The sequence below is a fragment of the Onychostoma macrolepis genome, chromosome 21, assembly GCF_012432095.1.
Source record: "Onychostoma macrolepis isolate SWU-2019 chromosome 21, ASM1243209v1, whole genome shotgun sequence".
Taxonomy (NCBI): Eukaryota; Metazoa; Chordata; class Actinopteri; order Cypriniformes; family Cyprinidae; genus Onychostoma; species Onychostoma macrolepis.
In genome coordinates this window covers 16,677,603-16,699,019 of record NC_081175.1, presented here as the reverse complement: position 1 = coordinate 16,699,019, position 21,417 = coordinate 16,677,603, and the positions used below count along the sequence as shown (strand labels likewise).

General features: G+C 37.7%; 1 protein-coding gene across 9 annotated transcripts in view; it reads right to left on the bottom strand.

The window, feature by feature from the left end:
• The window catches only part of ank1b (ankyrin 1, erythrocytic b), a 77,619-nt gene that overhangs the window by 8,188 nt on the left and 48,014 nt on the right, over positions 1 to 21,417 (bottom strand). For 8 of the 9 annotated variants that reach the window (XM_058758246.1, XM_058758244.1, XM_058758249.1 and 5 more), the window contains 26 exons: positions 21,289 to 21,387; positions 21,008 to 21,205; positions 20,663 to 20,761; positions 20,457 to 20,555; positions 20,125 to 20,322; positions 19,861 to 19,959; positions 18,477 to 18,575; positions 18,268 to 18,366; positions 17,902 to 17,994; positions 17,660 to 17,732; positions 16,895 to 16,915; positions 15,569 to 15,692; positions 15,424 to 15,487; positions 12,993 to 13,105; positions 12,536 to 12,760; positions 11,491 to 11,645; positions 11,111 to 11,322; positions 10,467 to 10,671; positions 10,089 to 10,185; positions 9,076 to 9,304; positions 8,791 to 8,919; positions 6,758 to 6,877; positions 5,242 to 5,326; positions 3,526 to 3,600; positions 3,300 to 3,431; positions 2,582 to 2,740 (listed from right to left, as the gene is read on the bottom strand). In XM_058758246.1, coding sequence (XP_058614229.1) covers positions 2,582 to 2,740; positions 3,300 to 3,431; positions 3,526 to 3,600; positions 5,242 to 5,326; positions 6,758 to 6,877; positions 8,791 to 8,919; positions 9,076 to 9,304; positions 10,089 to 10,185; positions 10,467 to 10,671; positions 11,111 to 11,322; positions 11,491 to 11,645; positions 12,536 to 12,760; positions 12,993 to 13,105; positions 15,424 to 15,487; positions 15,569 to 15,692; positions 16,895 to 16,915; positions 17,660 to 17,732; positions 17,902 to 17,994; positions 18,268 to 18,366; positions 18,477 to 18,575; positions 19,861 to 19,959; positions 20,125 to 20,322; positions 20,457 to 20,555; positions 20,663 to 20,761; positions 21,008 to 21,205; positions 21,289 to 21,387 — 3,301 coding nt within the window. The remainder of the gene's footprint in view (positions 1 to 2,581; positions 2,741 to 3,299; positions 3,432 to 3,525; positions 3,601 to 5,241; positions 5,327 to 6,757; positions 6,878 to 8,790; positions 8,920 to 9,075; positions 9,305 to 10,088; positions 10,186 to 10,466; positions 10,672 to 11,110; positions 11,323 to 11,490; positions 11,646 to 12,535; positions 12,761 to 12,992; positions 13,106 to 15,423; positions 15,488 to 15,568; positions 15,693 to 16,894; positions 16,916 to 17,659; positions 17,733 to 17,901; positions 17,995 to 18,267; positions 18,367 to 18,476; positions 18,576 to 19,860; positions 19,960 to 20,124; positions 20,323 to 20,456; positions 20,556 to 20,662; positions 20,762 to 21,007; positions 21,206 to 21,288; positions 21,388 to 21,417) is intronic. The other variant, XM_058758247.1, reaches the window with a different exon arrangement.

Genomic DNA, 21,417 nt, shown 5'->3' with positions numbered 1-21,417 from the left:
ATTATTGTTGTATTGGAATGATAATGATAAGAAGAAATGAAGAAATATTGCAGAGGAGAATGAGGATGATTTACAGCGATGAATTAGTGGAGACCTTCACTGTGCCCCCAGTAATGAGAATACACACATGTGAGTCAGACGCACACAGTGAGACACAAATCTACTGTCACTCCAAAACAAATAAGCAACACAACATGAGGCAAATGTGTAAAAACGTTGTTCATCGTTATGTACAAAAGCCACATATGAAGACATAAATCTAAAAACTCACTCACACAAAAACAGACACCCACCCACACAGGTACGCATGCAAACAGATGTAAACACACTCAAACAGTCAAAACACACACACATCACATTACTGCACAACACACACAACGCGAAGTTATGGCTCTGAAACATCTTGATATCACACACAACATCTGAGTGATCTGATTATCTTATATGGCCTGACAGGAAGGTTAGATATTTCTTCCCACACACACACATACAGATCAGGACTGCATTCACATGTTATATCATGTGATAATTTTATGCGAATGTTGTATCTGAATTGTTTTATGCAGCCATTTTGGTCTCTTTCAGCCAGGAGAAAGTGATTAGCCTCGAAAAATAAAGGTTATAAAAATTGCGAAACGTTCTTTGTGATGGTTTCCGGTTTAAGCCTCAGGGGGGCGCTAATAGTTACACAATTTTCATGTTTGTGAATACAGTCCATGATATCAGCAACAACACAGCGCTCTGCGGTTGAAAATGGTGTCACACAATAAATGCGTGACACAAAAACACACCAACAGCAATAAATCAGTTGACGCATAACGTTCCAAAAATGCTTCTGCAACACAATACGGTCACAGATCCATTTTCCAGAGCATTATGTAAACAGAACAGCAGGGCCTAAAACAACAATGTTAATATATTCACCAAAGATGAGAAGAAGAGTTACTGAAATTCAGGAATTCACCACCACCACTCAGGAAAACAATTAGTGAAAATATACACAGGAAGAAACCCATACGTTGAAAGCATGCCATGCATACACACATTTGTTATAGAGCAACATAAACAAAGGCCTCTTTTTAGGCCTGACAAGTACATTTTTTTCCAGAAACAACAAAATAGAGCACGTCAAGCAGCATGCGCATGCATACAGACACAGCACAGCTCCCACACAAAATGGGAATTAGAAAACAAAACAAAACAAAGAATGACAGGAAAAGAGGAGGCCCAGAGGAGGTCATTATGAGGTCGGAGGTCGAAGAGGAGAGCTGTGAGGAGGAAGAGTAGGGCGGCTGGGCTGCAGATGACATGTTTAGAGAAAGAGAGAAGGAGGAAAAGAGACGGAGAGGCGCAGACACAAGTATGGAGGCCTGTTGTCTTCTCTTGAAGTACTCATCCATACGAGCCTTCATACTCCTATCTGTCCCTCACTGGCATATTTGAAAAAATACACTTCGGTACCCCAAAGCACATTCGAATTGTTTTATTTTTATTATAATAGTATTATTTTTGCTGCTTTATCGGCCATGAACGGTCAAATACACACACTTGCATGTGTCAAAATGCCCGTCTTTGCAAGCAACTTCAAAAACACTGTAATTTATGTCTTAAGTGAAAGCAAACGGCTGAGAAATAAAATGTGTAACAGTATATTGGATCCGGGCAGCTCTTAAAGTGACAGCAGTCTAATATTCCTGCTGTCTGTCATTCATGTTAATCAAACAGGAAAATTTCTCACCGCTCTTGACTTAATCACTTTTGTAACTTTAATAAGAAGAAATATATAATTAATTTACACAGTGAAGAATATGCAGTGTTTTTATACATTTGATTACTTTACAGAATATATGTACAATTATTATTATTATTTTTTTGTTCTACTGTAGACTTTTGTCTTATTGTTTGTAATTAGCTTCTTATTCATCGCTGAATGTTTACTTGTCTTCAATGCGCTTGAGTTTTTTATTTTATTTAGGCTAGTACTAGTTTTTTACAGAATGATGAAATTTCTATGGTACCAAAAATGTTGATATCATAAAGACCTTATCTAAAGCAAAAATAACTATATCGTGATATAAGATTTTGGTCATATCGCCCACTCCTAATATATATAACCATAATTATTTATAAATATTTATAATATGTATATGCGGCTATATTACCATACACATTTGTATTTGCATTTGCTATAATACCATTTATGATACTCTGGGACTACCTTTTGCATTCAAGGAGACTTGAAATCTCCTATATGTCAAGTAATGCCACCACATGACAGTCGCTACTGAGAGGTTTGTTTAGTAATGAATGGAAAATGGTGGCAATGCCATGGCATGCCCGAGTCATCATTGAAAAAAATTAGAAAAACAGAGAAAAAAATTCTCATTAAATCCTGTCTCAGACGTTCTTTCAACCTAAATTTCATGCTCAGGATTTTGGGAGACTAGAGATAGTATGCAATTAGTGGCCAACCCATGCAGCTTCAAACATCTAAGCCTTGGTTTACTTGGTATCTAATGTCAGTTCACTGATAGAAGTCCAAAGGATCAGAAGATCAGTGCAAGCTGCAGGCTGTTCTTACCGTTGATGACACTAGGGGAAAGCAGTGTGGAGTCACGATCAGCCAGTCTGCAGGCTCCTTCCTCCACGGCCTCGGGAAGCACCTGCAGAGCCTGAGCCTCCAGAGACTTCACGATATCTGACCGGTCAATGTTCCTCAAAGCTCCATAAAGGTTCTCCACTGAAGATGTGATGATGGAGCAGTATACAAATACAAGGAAACAGTTACAAAGAGTACAATTAGTTATTGTAAATACAATATGTGTATGTTCTAGTTTTGTGATTTTACTTACATTTTCAAATTAATATTACAGTTTAAGTTTAGTTAGTTTCAGAAGTAGTTTTCATAGCTGCAATGGTAGCACTTTACAATAAGGTTCTATTTGTTAACATTAGTTAACTACATTAATACTAACAATGAAAAATACTTTAAAAGCATTTATTGCTTATTAAATGTTCATTTCAACATTTACTAATACATTATTAAAACGAACCAACATGAATTAAAATGAACAGTTGTGTTTTTATTGACAAACATTAACAGTGATGAATAAATACTGTTAATTTTACCTTTTATCCACTTTTTTTAGTTTAGTTTTGTTTTAGTCTAATGTTCAGCTTTCATTTAGTATTTTATTCCAGTTCAGGGTTTTTAAATCAACAGGTTTCATCTTGGTTTATGATAATAATCCTGATGTATAAAGACACAAAGATGTAGAGCGTTAATTATGGATCCTCACTCTTGGCCTTCTTGCCCTCTCGGCTGACCCACAGGTTGAGCAGAGCTGAACTCTGGTCCAGGAGAGAGTTGGGATTCTCCACTCTGATCCGGTTAATGTCATCCACACTGAACTGCAGCTCCCTCGCCAGCTCTATAAACGAAAACAGACAAAAGCACTTATAAAACGTGAGTTAAGGGAAAAACTTAGAGGTAATGAAAAGAGATACAAGAAGTAAAGCTCTTACCGGTCCAGCTCAGTCCCAGCTGTTCTGCTATTACTGTGATCTTTAGCTCGGTTCTCTCCATGGCATTCACAGTGGCTGAATCAAAGACAAAATATATCACTGTTTCCACTGACAGTCCAATGATGAACCACTTTAATAACATACCCAGCTATCTAGTGGATAATATATATTTCACTGTGGCTTTCACTGAAAAACCCGAGAGACGTAATACAATATAGACCAGTGGTTTTCAAACTTGTTCCTGGGGACCCACAGCTCTGCACATTTTGCATGTCTCCCTAATTTACACACCTGATTCAGATCATCAGCTCATTAGGAAAGAGCTCCATGAACTCTAATGAGTGTGTCAGATAAGAGAGACATGTAAAATGTGCAGAGCAGTGGGTCTCGAGGAACAGGATTGAAAATCACTGATATAGACTATAGATCACAATAACAATATGACTATATTTGGGGTTAGTTGATATATGATCTTATCTGTCATATATAAAGAACTGAATTTATGCACTACAATTTAAAAGTTTAGGATTGGTAAGATTTTTAATGCGCACCAATGCATACGTCAAAAATACAGTAAAAACTGTAATACTGTGAAAAATTACTGCAATTTTCTATTTTTATATCTTTTAAAATGTAATTTATTTCTGTGATGGAAAAGATGAATTTTCAGCATCATTACTCCAGTCTTCAGTATCACATGATCCTTCAGAAATGATTTTAATATGCTAATTTGCTCCTCAAGAAACATTTTATATTATTATTAATAATGTTGAAAATAGTTCATGCTGCTTAACATTTTTGTGTATACTTTGATGAATAGAAGTTCAAAAGAAGAGTATTTATTCGAAACTGAAATCTTTTGTAAAATCATAAATGTCTTCACTGTCATGTTTGATCAACTGAATGCATCCTTGCAGAATAAAAGTATTAAAAAGTAAAAATCTTACCAGCTCTAAACTTTTGAACAGTAGTGTATACATGGAGTTATATGAATAATGAACATGTTCAGTAAAGATCTTGTCAATAAAGATCTGAATAATATAATGAAAACAGCCTCTTCTAGAAATCTATAGTTTTCATTGAGAACTGTATATGAAATTAATGTAATGGACATATTACAGCCACTATATGGTAAAACACCTTGTAAAAATGCCCAGATGCCAAGATTAGTTACAACTGGTGACTGAAATGATAACATTGGTCATCACTTACCAAGACCTGGTCAAAATCTGCACTCTACATACATTAGTTGGCTTCATCTGCTTCGAGAACAATGAAGGTGCTTCGTGTTTTGGATGGCAAAGCTGATTTGGACCTCCTGGACCCTTTCTATAATCACTCCCCCACCTTCGACATCTCTAAACAGGCAGTTTTTAGCAGTCCTTTCCCTTTAAAGCTCATTCTCAAAGCTGGAGCTTGCCATGCTAAGAGTATTTATGCTGGAATCAAACCAGCACCATGCGCTACATTACTGCTCATTCGCTCAGTAAATATAAGGGCCGCCCGTTTCTCAGAATTGTTTGTGTAAGTAGTGGCCCCTCTGAGCGCAATCCCAGCATCACCCTCATAAAAGAGAGCAGTTCTCAGCATCCAATGCCCAATCACAGCCATGCATGAGAGAGTGGGCAGGAATAGAAGCAAGGATATGGGCACAGCATTCAGAAGCCCCCCTCCTCCACACCTGAGGGGACATGTCATGGTGCCGCTATGTCTTACCCAGGCCAGGCTCGTTCAGGGCGCTGTACCTCTCCCTCAGGGCGAGAGGGGTCAACGTTCTTCGCCGCTCATCACTACCCACCACCTAAGACAAAAATACTGAGTAAATACAGTGCTGCAGTTTTGTCTTTCATACAGTATTTATCAGAGCATGTAAATTCACATCAAGGCAAAGTGCTCATGTCTAAAAATAGCTTGAAGGTGTTATAATACCCAGAAAGAGAATCTGGAGACAATATTACATCTGAAACACCAACTGCATCCTTTTTATTTGCATTTGTCCTTTTTCTAAAATGGGTATGTTTATGAGATATATTTAATATATTATACAGTCTCAAAAATAACTTCTCATTTCATTTTAATCCATTTAAGTACAATTTAGAATGACGATTACTTCTGTAGCCTGAACCATAACCTTTAAGAAATATCTTGAGCTATCTCTACATCCTGAATGCCATGTGCCCTGAAGAAGAATTATAATTTCTTTAATTATGCAGATTAATTGAATCCTAGAGTTAAACGGTCCACTCTTGACAACTTGTACAGTCAAGTGACATAAACTCCATTATGAGCTGGAGATCAGTAAAAAAAAAATAAAAAAATAAAACCTTTTTTGAGCGTCATTTGTGTATAAAAGTTCAAATATATATATATATATATATATATATATATATATATATATTTTTTTTTTACAGAATTAGGTTTCCAAACATTTTTAATTTATGTATTTTTAAACAAAATACACATATCCCCAAATAACATATATTTATTTATAAACAATATATTTCATTATATATTTTTCAATTTTAATTTATACATTTAAATTACAATATTTGAATGTTGTTTTCACACAAAAATAATGTGACTGTGATTCCAACTGCGATATGAAAAATATTTAAAATCTTATAATGCTGACATAAACAGCAAAAAAGCATAACATCACATTGAAACATCAGCTCTCAGCTCTCAAAAACCAGTAAAGCAATGCCTTTTGTTACCAAATTAAGTCTTGCCCAGGCTCTACTGTATTAATATTTAAGTGAGAATATTTAACAGTGTTCACACTTGAGTCATCTTAAGAAACAAACTCAGACTTCTTTCAGTGACTATTCATTATTTTTAAATAATTATTACATTTGATTTATTTATTTATTAATTTTTATTACAATATTTCATTTTAGTTTTCATGTTGAATGTAATTCCAGGTAGTCCTTTAACCAACAACAGCTATTTACTAAGAAAGTTGACAAAAGGTCCACATTTCCTAATGATTGTGCACCAGGAGGCACAATAAGATTAATGTTAGTCAAGCGAATTGACACGTTTTGAAAAATACACGTGGGATTGGAATTCTCAGAGGTCTCCCAAGTTGGATTCAGCCCAAAAATCAATAGGGAATTTGCTTTGAAATTCTTACTGAGGCTGAGTGACAAAAACACAGACGTGCAAACTAGTTTTGTTCATGAGAACAAGAGCAGGTGTTACTGATCACAGAGGAAATGAACAGCGACGGCACCTTGACGCAGGGAGGCATGGTGATGTTGAGGTTGCACAGCACGTGCTGCGTGTCCTCGTACTTAGTCGACTTGCGCAGGAAGGACAGGAACCCGGTGGCTTCCTTATTGGCGTCTCTCACCTGGTGAGCCAGAGGAAATGGAGAGGGAGGGAGGAACAGATGGAGAGAGGAGAACAGAGGGGTGAAAACGAGGCAAAGGGTTGAATGTGAATGAAAGAGAGGGGGAAGATGAATAAAGGGAGTGAAAGAAGAGAAAGAGAGGTAGAGAAAGAGAAAGATTAAAGAGTGTTAGAAAGAGCAGCTGCCCGGCTGTGACTCATACAGGTTGGCGGGAGGTGGGGAAGGGGATGGAGGCAGTCCATAGGCAGGCGAGAGACAGAGAGATTTACCTTCACTTTTACCTGGCCGTCTGTGAGATCAGACAGTAAGAGAGTGACCGTGAGAGAGAGAGAGAGAGACAGTGAGACAGACATACAGACAGGCAGGCAGATAGACTGGCAGGCAGGCTAGAAGGTGAAAGAGTTAAGGGCATGCTCACGAGACTAATACAACAGTTACGAGGTGAACCGCTACACCACAGAGCCAAAAATACAACACAGAGCAGCTCGTCTGAGGCTGACCGATCACAGAAAGAGGTGCGAGTGGAAGCCACAATGACAGACAAACAAATGGAGGGAGAGAGAGAAAGACAGCACTGGGGGAAATCGGAGACACTGAGGACTAGGACTGCACCATTTGGACCAAAAATATTGGCAAATATTGCAATTGTGATTCCAGCTGCAATTGATAAAGATTTAATAACTCATGTTGCTGATTTAAAGAACAACAAAAAAGCATAAAATCACATTGAAACACCAGCTCGCAAAAACCATAAGGCAATGTCTGTTGTTTCAAAATCAAGTCATGTTTTTCCCCGCTCTACTACCAGTACTGTTTAAGGGTTTTTACACTTAAGTTCTCTTTAAAAGAAGTGACTTAAAAGTAAACCGAGTTTAAAAAATTAAAAATAAAAATAAAAAAGTTCCTTTTGCATGCACACTTGAAGTGGACCTGAAAGTATCACACAGTTTCTTTATCTCTTTTTGACCACTTTACACTCACACATCTTTTTGTTTTTTTAAAACAACACCACTTAAACATGATTATTATTTGCAGTAGTAATATATTAATTATTAATATGATCTATTAACCACACTACCTGAACATTATTATTATTACTGTTAATAATAATAATAATAATAAAAAGAAGAATTTAATATTAGAATATGATTTATTAATACTGTCTAGAAAATAAAATAATGTAATTTATTACAACATATTATAAAAACATTTTTTGTAATTTTTCTACATTATTAGATTTTCATATTACCTTGACATAATAAATTATACATAAACTATTCTTCTTCATCTTTTTCTATTATTAATAATAACAGTTATTAATATTATCTAGCATATTACAATAATATAATTTATTGTATAATAGTATAAAACCATTTTCTGCAATATTTCTGTTATCATTTTTTTTACTGTTATCGGCTCTCCTGTGACCCAGTGTCACATTATTAGATTTTCATAATAAATTGTAGTGGAAAAATGTTTGAAATTACATTAATGTAAAAATATAGTGAACCTGAAGCACTTTGCGTTTACATTGGATGATATAAAGGAATTGCAGAGCAAAATGCAAACCAAGCCACATCCTGAACCGCTTACTGACGCTCTGGGGTCACACTAAGCCATAGTACAATTTTGATTTTATGATGATTTTATTGAATACATGTGCAGCCCTACCGAAGACATTAGGGAGTACATAAAACTAAAACTAAAGATGATCAGACAAAGTGGTTAACAATGCTAACACACACACTCACACACAAAAATGACACGCGTTTAATGACAGACAAATATGTGTAGGTTGACTGAAAAAAGCAAATTATTGACAGAGGAAACTGGCATGAACTTCTTAGCCTATATTTACTAAGGCACACTCACAGACGGACAGAAATAAATAAGAGAAAGACCGATAAACCGACCTTTACAGAGACAGGTAGCCGGTTGTCTCTGAAGGCTTGGAAACTGAAGCTACGTGGCTGCTGGGTGGCTTTCCTGACAGGCACCAGGTTTCCGGAACATTCTAAGTGCAGCGGCATCCCCTCCATCACCTGTGGGTGGTGAAGGAAGGAGAAACACAAGGAGAGCAGTGAATCAGACTGCAGTGAGTTAGTTTTATTTTTGTACACACACACACACACACACACACACACACACACACACGCACGTGTACATGGCTGCATGGATATGATTTTATGTTTGCTAACCTCTATATCTCTGCTGCGGGCCACTTCGGAGAAGTTCTCATGCAGCTCAAGGGTTTTGTCAATTTTGTCATCGGTCATGCAGTAACAGCGCAGACGGCCCTCTCTGGCATCGTTCATCTTAGCAAATACCACAAATTTGGCCATATACGGAACTGACATCAGCTCACGGTACAGCAGGTTGGCGAAGGTCACGGCCTCCGCCGTTCGTGGACAGTCCGCCAGCCAGAACCTGCAGTGAAACAGAGGACAGACACACATACCATAGAGATCAGAAAATAGGGTCACAAGAGACGATGTTTACTTGTAAATGCGTATAAATATAAATGTGTGACAGGTCTATGGGTTGCAGTGGTGGCTACCATGAACCTGAGAGGTGAATTCAGCAAGAATGAATTGCAACAGTGATGGCGTTGTTTCCTGCACACATTGTCTGCGTTGTAATGAAGCCTTTTTTTATTAGAAAATGGATACAAACAACAGAACGAAACAAAACAAAAATGAAACTATAAATAAATAAATGAAACAAAAAACAATACAATAAAACAAAAATAATATTTACTGCCTATTTTTAAACATGGTGAAAAAAAAACTAAACCAATGGTAAAAAAAACCAAACAAAACAAAAATATGATTAGATACAGACAACAAAATGAAATGAAAACAAAAATGAAACAATAAATAAACACAATTAAACAAAAATAAAATGTACTGACTATTTTTAAACATAGTAAAAACCAAACAAAGCCAATGGTAAAAAAAAAAAAAACAAAAAACCCAAACCAAACAAAAACAAAACAAAACTGCTGAGATTTGTGAATACAGTGCAATCTATGTACTATAATATTTATCTAGTGCTATTTCAGCACACATGGTGACTGGTTAAAACATATTGCACATAGTTAGTAAATAATCTGCATATTTCTGTGCTGAAATACATGCAATGCACAAAGTAATGCAGTTGTTTAGTAAATTTGACCCTGGGTGCTCTATTCTTGCGTGCTTTTGTGTCTCACCTTGCGGATACATTGGTGGTGAAGTTGGCACAGTTGTGGGAATACATGAGCTTGGTAGTGCCAGTGATGTCTTCCCACTGAGCAGGAGCAGTGCCACCTGCAGAAGGTTTACAGCTTTTTATAAAACCCTTTTTTTTTTTTTTCAACTAGCACCATCTGGAATGAACTTGCTGAGTCTATCTTTATCCCAGTGTCCCTCTCCAGGCAGGACACCAGTCTGTTTCAGCCTTTTCCAAGCAGCTTGGCAGCAGGGCAGCTACATCAAATCTGGCTGAGGCTGAAAAAGACTGGCGTTCAAGACAATCTGCCTGTCCCCAAAACATAAATATCAATTTTCAGACAATGTTTTCTTTGAAATAGATCAGGACCGGACCGTACCAATAACACTGCAGAGGAGGCGGAGGCTGGTAGTGTCTCCCTCGCCAGCATCACGTGGACTCTCCCTCCAGGATGGAGGCAAAGGGATACGCAGCCCGATTGGTCGGTGGAATTTGCGTCGACGAGGCTCCACTGTCACAATGGGACTGAATGTGGCCTGGTTTCCTAATTGCCGAGTCAGCAGCTCATCAGGGATTGGCTGGGCCTGGGTAGAGAGAAGAGGGGGGAAAAAAGTCAAAAAAGATTAATAAATCATTTAATTCTGAATTCATTTTCAGTCATTCTCTGCTGAATTTATGCAGCATCCTTGAAACAATATTTTTATTAATATATAATTATAAACGATAATTATTATAATAAAAAAAAATATTTTATTTTATGTTTTTTTATGACAATGCTTACAGAATTTTAGATAAACATTTTTCTCTTGCAATACATAATTATCAACTTTATAAACAAACGTAACTTTTTTTTTTTTAAGTATCACTCATAATCACCTTATGAGTGCTGATTAAGTGCAAGTTCAGTTTGAATGGGCTTATAGGGATGTAATCATGTATTCTGTATGAATCATAAATGAATTATTGTATGCTGATATTGCTTCACTGTAATTCTCTACATCATGAAATCTCCTGAAATCTCACCTGTAGGCCAAGTCGGACCCTCTTAGTGACCGCCGTGTCAGGGAAAATGGCCTGAACCTGGGGCACCAGCTTACTTGTCAGCTGACCTCCCTCTGGACCTATAAGATCGCTCTCCTGCTGGATACGTGACACCACAGCGAAGTAGAGAGGGAAGTCTGTGGAGATGATGCGGCGGATTCTTTTCTTCTCCAGCTCCTCCTGACTTTCCAGATCTGACGAAAGCACCAAGAGATTACAAGGTCATAAGGTCAGTCCTACAGAAATTGTTGGTGCAGTGTAGTAATATGTAATTTGTCTGCTTGTACCTGCTACATAACGGAAAGAGAAAATAAAACTATAAAAGGCTTATGGGAATTCCTCTCACTGAAACTTAAGACTACCTTCATCCATTCCATTAAGGATGGTCTCAAGAACGTCATCGCCATAGCGGTTCCGATGCTCTTTCCATACAGAGCCATTCTCACTTCGGAGAACCACTAGTTCCCGATCACCTCGGCTCAAGGACGCAAAATGAGGGATCTCCACTATCACTGGCCTGAAGGAGATGATGGGAAGGTGCAAAAAGCATTAGTTATTGTATTGTATTGTTCCTTTATTGATGGATAGAAGAAAGTCCACTTGGCACAGCAGCACAATAGAAAGAAAAGAAGAAGAATATCCAAGAAGAATATACATTTCATAAATACCTAACTATATATAAAAAAATAATAAAATAAAAATAAAGTAATATAAAAATATAGTAGAATAGTAGACAGTAAAATAGGTCAATTATTATATTATATTACATTATATTGTTTTATTATTTTAATGTGATTTATTATTATTGTTCTTTTGTCAGAAATCTTAAAAGATCTTTATTTGACAACTAGATTCTGAGTGAATACAATAATATATATATTTGCAAATATTCTTTTATTCTGTATTTATTTAGTTCTACTATAAGCACTACAAAAACAAATTTTACTCAGTATTTTTGTCTGGTTTTCAGTACAAATGTTGAAACATTCTTAAATCAAGACATGTCAATATACAAATTCAGATTTGCTTAAGAAGTCTTGTTTTCTGAAAAAAAAAGTATCAAAATTAAGTGAGTTTACACTTAAAACAAAACAAAAAAAAATCTGCCAGTGGGGTCAGAAAAATAAACTTAATTCAAAGGGAAATCAGGTTTGTTTTTCTTACCCCACTGACAGTTTTTTTGTTTTTGTTTTAGCATAAACCCACTTTATTTTGATAAACTTGCTTCTCAGGTTAATGTATCTTGAGTGTTTAGATATATGTACTGGTAAACAAGACAAAAATACTAAGTAAGAACGAAACTAAGAACATGTTTTTTGCAGTGACAAGTATTAACTGAATCATTAAGGAACCAAAATAGTAGAACCAGAATCGTTAAAGCATATGCACACACACACGGACCCTTACCCCAGAAACTGCATACTAGAAGGCCCTAGAGAGATAATACGAGATGCGAGTCCCTCTCCCTCCACGAGAGGAGGTGGGGTGGTGAGTTTCTGCGGTTTGACCAGACGGCAGGTGATGCGTGTGGGGGCGGCGCAGGTACGTGGCGGGATGATCACACGCAGACCATTATGTCTGCTGCCACGCATGGAGCCGCCTCTCGCATCCACCATGAAGCTGACCAGAAACCTGTCAAACAACCAGCCAGTCAGCAAACCCGGTACAATGACTTTTCAAAACAGCCGGAAGCCCAGTATAAAGCTAAAACATCTTCAAAAGAACCTACTTCCTAGACACTTGATGACAGTGAAGACAGGTATAAAAATAAGCATTTATGACCAACAGATAAATACGGAGATAAAAGCGGTGAGAAGCCATCAGCAAGGGTTGTTTAAGCTGAATGTGAAATAGGTGCACTGACCCAGTGTGGATGGGGCTGGCCACTGGGCTAACGTTGTCTGAGGTCTCTGTGGCTGGACTACTGGGGATTAGAGAGTCCTCGTCATACTCCTTTGGCAAAGGGACAGGTGTGTGCTGCAGACACACAGGAGTAGCACAGATCACACAGACACAAACACACACACACAAACAAAAGGTACAATGACAGCTTTATGAGACTAAGAGAGAGAAAGAGACAACTCTGCTTGGAAAACCAGTTCACAGAAGCTGGTTAAGCTGTTTTGGAACAGGGTTAACTAACTCAAGCTCATTCCAACTTTGCCAAGATGGTTTGTTCAAGTGGGGCTCAAAATGACTTCAAATAAGACAAATAAGCATTAAAATAATCAAACAACTAAAAATTTCAATATTTATTATTTTAATTCACCCCCTCAACAACTGTTTTTGTTCCCAAAATCCTGAATATATGAGGAAGCTTCATTCTAAATGTGACTTATAGATCTGGGAAAGCCATGTAAATTAATATTTTTTTTTTATTATTAATAAAAAAAACAAAAAAACTATTATTAATAAAAACTCTTATTTATTTATTTACAGTAATGGTCAGAATTATTGGAACCCTTAGTAAATATGATCAAAAAAGGCTGTGAAAATTAATCTGCATTGTTAAACCTTTCGATCTTTTATTTAAAAAAATCACAAAAATCTAGCCTTTCTTTGTATAATAAGAATTTAAAATGGGGGAACATATCATTATGAAATAAATGTTTTTCTCTAATACACATTGGCCACAATTAACGGCACCCTTTTATTCAATACTGTTTGAAACCTCCATTTGCCAGTTTAACAGCTCTAAATTTTCTCCTATAATGCCTGATGAGGTTAGAGAACACCTGACAAGAGATCAGAGACCATTCCTTCATCCAGAATCACTCCAGACCCTTTAGATTCTCAGCTCCATGTTGCTGCTTCTCCTCTTCAGTTCACCCACTCATTTTCTACAGGGTTCAGGTCAGAGGACTGGAATGGCCAGCAGAAGCTTGGTTTTGTGCTCAGTGACCCATTTTTGTGTTGTTTTTGAGGTTTGTGTTTGGATTATTGTATGGTTGGAAGATCCAAACATGGCCCATTATAAGATTTCTAACAGAGTCAGTCACTTACTGATTTTTTTATCTGTTGGTATTTGATAGAATCCATGATGCCATGTGTCTAAACAAGATGTCCAGGACCTCCTGCAGATATTTAGGTCCACAACATCAAAAATACAGCAGTAGATTTCATTGTACACATGGGGTAATTTTTATCCCTGTGTTCACCAAACCCATCTTGAGTGTTTGCTGCTAAACAGCTCATTTTTTAGTTTCATCTGACCATAGAAGCCAGTCCCATTTGAAGTTCCAGTCGTGTCTGATAACTGAATATGCTGGAGTTTGTTTTTGGATGAGCTAGGAGAATTTTTCTTGAAACCCTCCCGAACAACATGTGGTGATGTAGGGGCTGTTTGACAATTTTTTTTTAAGGTTTTTTGACCCCGAGACTCAACTATTTTCTGCAATTCTCCAGCTGTGATCCTTGGAGTGTCTTTAGCCACTCAAACTCTCCTTCTCACCGTGCATTAGGACGATATAGACACACGTCTTCTTCCAGGCAGTTTCGTAACATTTTATGTTGATTGGAAATTCTTAATTATTGCCCTGATGGTGGAAATGGGAATTTTCACTGCTCTAGCTTTTTTCTTAAATCCACTTCACTAATTTGTGAAGCTCAATTATCTTTTGCTGCACATCAGAAATATATTCTTTGGTTTTTCTCATTGTGATGGATGATTAAGGGAATTTGGGCTTTGTTTTCCCTCCTATTTATATTTCTGTGAAACAGGAAGCCATGGCTGGATAATTTCATGTTCATAATCACTCTGGTGTGCTCAAAATTGTGAATATGAATGGGAATATATTTCAGAGATATTTTACTTATAAGAATTTCTAGGGGTACCAATAATTGTGTCCAACGTGCATTTGAGAAAAACATTTATTTCATAATGATATTTCCCCCAATTTTAAATTCTTATTATCCAAAGAAAGGTTAGATTTTTGTGAATTTTTTTAATAAAAGATCAAAAAGGATTAACAATGCAGATTAATTTTCACAGCCTTCTTTGATCATATTTACCAAGCGTGACAATAATTCTGACCACTACTGTATTTATTCATTCATTCATTCATTTATTTTAAATCCAGGATCTAGGAGTGACCATATATTAAAACTGTGTATTTTTTTGTTTGTTTGTTTTTTCACAAAACTGGGGCTAAGGGGGCCTTTGAATATTGTTGTGGACAATGAGGGGCCTTGGAGTCGAGAACTTAAAAAAGGTGACCAGCTAGAAACCACCAGACCTGGATTATTTAGTAAGGAACATTTCTTATTTCAGCACATGAAGCGAAAAAGAACAATACCTGGTCCAACATGACAGTTTCAGGTGACACGCATGGAATTCTGGGAATTGCGGGTGAGTAAGGTCTGGAGAGAATGAAGGAGATATTTGTAATCTAACTATAATTGAATCTTAGCCAAAGGACAAATTTGTTGCTCGTGACCTACGTTGTGCCCATCCCGCTCTCAAAATCTCTCAGGGTTTTCTTAGGGGACAGAAAATCATCATCCTGGTCTTTCAGGTCATCCAGCTTCAAATAGCGAGCCCCATCCATCCCGAGAAGTTCATCACCTACATACAGCACCAAATATGTCAGAGACACTAATGTAGGAGGTTTGCAGGAAAAGGAGGATTAATAGAAAGGAAAAATCTTAGAAGTTATTTCATCATTTACAATCCACAATCATTCCCAGTCGAGCACATACAAGAACCTTCACTCATTCACCAAGTCCAAGCAATGAAGTTATACACACACAGAGCCAATGGAAAACATGAAGACACTCGATAAGATTGCATGGTATTGGTTACTGAAGTGGGCATGCCTGGTAGTGCAGAGAAGATCACACTTAATCTGCATGGGAGAGATAGTTTGGTGTTATTGTAGGGGCTTAATCACAGGTGTTCAGAGACGCGTAAAACAGCCACTGTGACAGTTCATTTTGGAGCCCTCTGCTGAGTCAAATAATCATCATTAGTCAATTACTAAAATTATCCACTCCCAGTGTGACTCCCATAGTGTTTGGATAAAGAGAACCTCATCTATGGGTGTTTCTTAACTACAGGCACTATTATGTCCCAGCAGTTGATTTCTTTATTAATACAAACACATTTCAACATTTTTCTGTTTTGTATAATTTTTTGATGTCTTCATTATTTATTTACTATTTAATAGTTAAAACTTTAAAACTTTTATTGTTTTTTACCCATGTCTCAAAATATACAAATATGAAAAATAACTATAAATATATAAACATATTGAATATAATATAATAGTTGTTTTACATATATACACATTAAATATAAAATAAACATAAAATAATATTTTTTTATATAATATAATATAATATAATATAATATAATATAATATAATATAATATAATATAATATAATATAATATATAATATAATATATGTTGGAAATTTACTTGTAGAAAAAAAGTTTTAATTGTGTTTATTTATTGCACAGGGCCAAAAGTGCCCATAGTTGAAGAAATACCCTTAGAACAAACTGAGAACACAAAGTAAATTTCGGATGCAGTCCTGTCAATAATGGATCCACAAACACATGTTACTGTCAGTAAAGGAAAAGAAACATCATGACCACACGATGATGAGGGCCGACGCCGCAATAACACGAAGCGACATGTTAGAATAGAGAGCGCTTAGAGAGACTTTAGGGCCAGAGACAAGATGAGAGTGCTTGAAATGGAGGCACATGTTTCACGAACCACTGAGAACCGGACAACCAAGCCAGACAGAGGGAGACGCTCCTACCTAATGTTAGCTGAGCAACTCCTACAGCAGGAAGGAAGAAGGAACATTTCAGGCTGGCGATGCTACCGTAGATTTACAGTAGATTTAGATTATCATGAAATACTTGCTTTTGCTTTTTCAATCCATTAAAGTCCTGAATAAATGGAAATTTATCAATCATCTCTCAGAAGAAACAAACACATTTACTGATTAGAACCAAGGAAGGGAAGGGATCAATGAAAAATGTAATAGCCCTGTCCAAACTTTCTTTCTTCTGTAAAACGCACAAGGAAATATTTAGTTGAATGTCCAAGCTGCTCTTTTCTTTACAATAAAATTGGGTGAAAATGGCTCTCAAGCAACAAAAAAGCACCACAAAAGTGTTATAAAAGTGGTTCAAACCAATCAAGTGCTATATTCCAAATCTTTTGAAGCCATATGATAACTATGTGTGAAAAAATTTAAATGCTTCACGTTGTACACAAAATGCTTTAATATACATAAATTATTCTGTGTGTGTAAATCACATTGTGCAGCCAAGTAAAGCAGTCAAAACAGCACTATAAGTGTGATAACATCTCTAATCTTTAGTTCACTTCCGACTGTCACTTTGGGATATGACCTACCAGCTCATCTGCCTACTGGCTTGTGTTTATAACCGAGAGTCTAGCACCAACCTCACGGCACTGAGACCTTGTCACAGCAGCTGAGAATCAGTGCTTTAATGCGGCATTTACTGCAGTATGGTCCTTCAGGCTAAATCCAATCTGAGCCACCCGTACGCACCTTCATCTTCCGACACGTCCAGTATTTCATCCACCGTCTCCGGGAAACTCATGCGATGCTTCTCGGTGGTGATCTGAGGGATAGAGAGGGAATATATGAACAAATGGAGATGGCGAATGTTGCGCAAATCAAAGATGACAACCAGATTACCCAGAGATGAAAGATGATGGAATAAAATGCCTTGAAGATTGAAATCACAAATTCAGACCAGATAGTGTTAATGAGATACAAACGGCTCTCACCATAGATACGGATTCCTCAGTCACCAGTTTCAGCACATCAATCACAGAGATGTAGCCTAGCCGCTTAGCGATACCCAGAGGTGACGTCCCATTCTGCCACAGATAACACAGTCAGGTTACTAAATCTCACATCTTTGTCTGATAATAAAATATTTTATCTGTCTCTATATATAAATGATTATTACATATTAAAAATGTACATATAATACATATCAAATACTTTTTAGGTTCACTGTACTCTGGTAATCAGTCACGCTGCTCTTTTCAGCAGGATGATTATTAAATAACAGCTTGACAGCAAAAATATATTCCATTTTTTAATGAGAAAAATTGTATTTTGAGTATGGGGGAAGAGGGTCTGCTCACAGTGGTGATTTCATTGGGGAGGGCTCCATGTTTTAGCAGCAAGGTGACGATGTCTGTATGACCCTGCTGGGCTGCTTGATGTAAAGGAGTGTATCCCAACTGGAAAAGAAAGGTAAGTAAAAATGAGATTGCAGAAATTCATACTGACACTGAAAAGTGTGTGAAAAGAGGCCTGTGCAGTGTGTACAGGACAGAGTTGCAGCACTCACTCTAGTCTTGCTGTTAACATGTGCTTGCTGCTGGAGTAAGAACTTCACCATCTTTATGTTCCCATAATGGCATGCCACATGTAAGGGTGTGTAGCCCATCTAACAGAGAGAGAGAGAGAGAGAGAGAGAGAGAGAGAGAGATTTAAAAGGGTGAGAAGGAAAATAAGAACTGAACGACTAAATGAGTAGATTCCAGGGCATATAGACAATCAATGCCAGTTGATATTACAACGTGTTTAAAAACAAAAACATTTTAATGGGGTGAAGCATGAATTTTGAAAAAGTTAAAGATCACAGCTGAATTTCAGCACATCACATTATGTCCCTATAGTAGTGGTGTTTGCTAAAGCAAGCATTATTATTAGTATTGCTGATAGGGTTAGTTTTTTTTTTTTCAGACACCTAAAGCCGTGCAGCTTTCACTGAAGGAGAGATCTGAGCCATATTTTGGTATCAGAATATCAAAAAGAACTGAGAAAGCTTATCTGTCTTGCCCTTTATCAATCACTCAAAACACCTCAGCAACTGCACAGATACACCCTAAACAACTCTAAACACCTTAAGGGGGACATTGAATGCAAAATTCACTTTACGTTTGCATATAAATGTGTCTTGGCAGTGTGTGGACACAACCACCCTACAATGATAAAAATGCATTCACTCCTTTTTTAATCCCCAAAATGCCTAAACAGACTTAATTATCAAGCTATTTTGATTTTCTGATCAATATGACATCATACTGCTCAGGCCCCGCCCATGACCACCATTAGCATATTTCCGCCCTCAGCCAGTTGTACGCTGTCCACCATTTTCTCTGCGCTCAAGCAGCTGTAGCGACAACAATGTCTTTTAAGCAATGCAGGTGTTTTGTAGTTGGATGCAAAAGTGAACATTAGACTCCTGAAATGAGAGCCACTGAGGACACAGTAGATTAGTTTTGGTTTTGATGATAATGCACCACTGAATACAGAAAAAACTGAATAGAGTAGTGGGGTGAGCAGTAGCTCATTATCATTTAAAGAGACATGCACCGAAACGGGTCGCTGTGAACAGAGCTGTTTTTGACAAGGCAAAAAGGGTGTTGTTTTACACAAATTGGGCATCCGGTGTCCCCTTTAACAACTGAATTACAATGCCCTAAAACACACAGAACACGTTAATAATTGCACCAAAAACTACCCAAAACATAGCATAGTATTGACGAGTTTTGTAGTCGCCAACCTCAATTCATATTTTCTTCAATAAATGTAGATCTAGCACTGTTTGTCAATTTAGCAGTAGCACAGACTACAATGCACAAGGCTTTGAGGTCTAAATTCTAGGACATTCTACAGATGGCCCTGCTGAGTCCGTGTGTGTTTCTTTGTGCATTGAAGTGTCTTACCCTTGAGGCTGCATAGACTGAAGCACCCTGCTTCACCAGCATGTCTGCAATGCCCACATGCCCTTCCTGAGCAACCAGGTGCAGAGGTGTCAGCCCATTCTGTACAAACACACACACAAAAAGGATATCAGAGGAATATTAAATGCATCCTTTCCATTCCTTGTGCTATATTCTTTCAACACATCTCAGTCTTTTTTAATTTTCTATTTATTCTCTCTGACGTAGACCAAATACAAATTAATCGAAGCTTAAAGAGTGTATCACCTTGTTGCCCAGGTTAACATTGGCCTGTTTGGAGATGAGCAGTGCCACCATATCAGGTTGCCCCTCCTGTGACGCCAGGTGAAGCGGGGTGATGCCCTGTAGTGATTCTGAGTTGGCATTAGCGCCATACTGCAGCAGACTGCTTGCCACCTCTAGTTGGTTCTGCTTGGCTGCGATATGCAAGGCTGTGTAGCCGTTCTGTCAAATGGAAGAAAACTAAAAGTGACTGTTTTCCTTGGACAGCTTTTGAAAGTGTGAAATAGACTGCAACCCTTAACGTCACAGCTCAGAATAGTCGCCTAGATCTTGTAATGTGTATATGTGTATCTTACTCTCGCTGTGCTGTGCGGGGAGCCGCCCTTGCTGACCAGCAGCTTGACTACATCAAGGTTGTTGTGATGGACGGCCACGTGCAAAGGGGTCAAGCCATTCTGAGAGAGGAGAGAGGAGACACATGGCCTCAGTCAGCCACCGCTGACCGTCATCTGATATTAGCAGACGAGTACTGAGATATCAGATGTTTGTCTTGATGAATTACCTTTCCGGCTGCATTGGGATTGGCTCCTCTTTCCAAAAGCAGCTCCGCCACATCCACTTTCCCGTATTTACATGCTACATGTAGAGGAGTAAATCCTTTCTGTAAGAAAACACAGATATGGCACATTGAGAATGCAGATGAAGATGTGAATATTTTGTTGTTATTTATGTAAATGACCCTTTGTTAAGCTCCGCCCACCTCAGTTACGGTAGCTAACTCAAACAGGCTTTACATAATGTCGCATTTTTTGAATAATTTCTATAAAACACAAAACAGATGCTAAGGTATGATTGGTCAGAAGTATTTAAGGCGTGGCTTAGCAAAGGGTTAACTCGAGAAAAAAACCTTGGTCATTTTGGTTTGTTGGGCATTCCCGTCGAGCAGGATGCGTGTGGTTTGGGCGTGTCCCTCGCGGGCGGCGATGTGCAAAGGAGTGTGACCTGCCGTGGTGGCCGAATCTGGATTGGACTTATGCTCCAAGAGCAGCTTCACCAACTCCTTGTGTCCCATTCGAGCCGCACAATGCAAGGGGGTTTGATCGTCCTGTGAAATGAAAGAAAGACATGTGAGATTTTTATAATAAAAGCAGGTAAATGAAGATAAAACAGCTTGTATGTTCGGCATACCTTTGCTTTGGCATCCACCTGAGCGTTGTTTTGTAGCAGGAACTGAGCCACCTCACAGTGCCCCGCTCTGGCAGCCATGTGCAAAGGGGTCTCCACTTTCTACAATGGCACATTGAAATACAGTTTAGT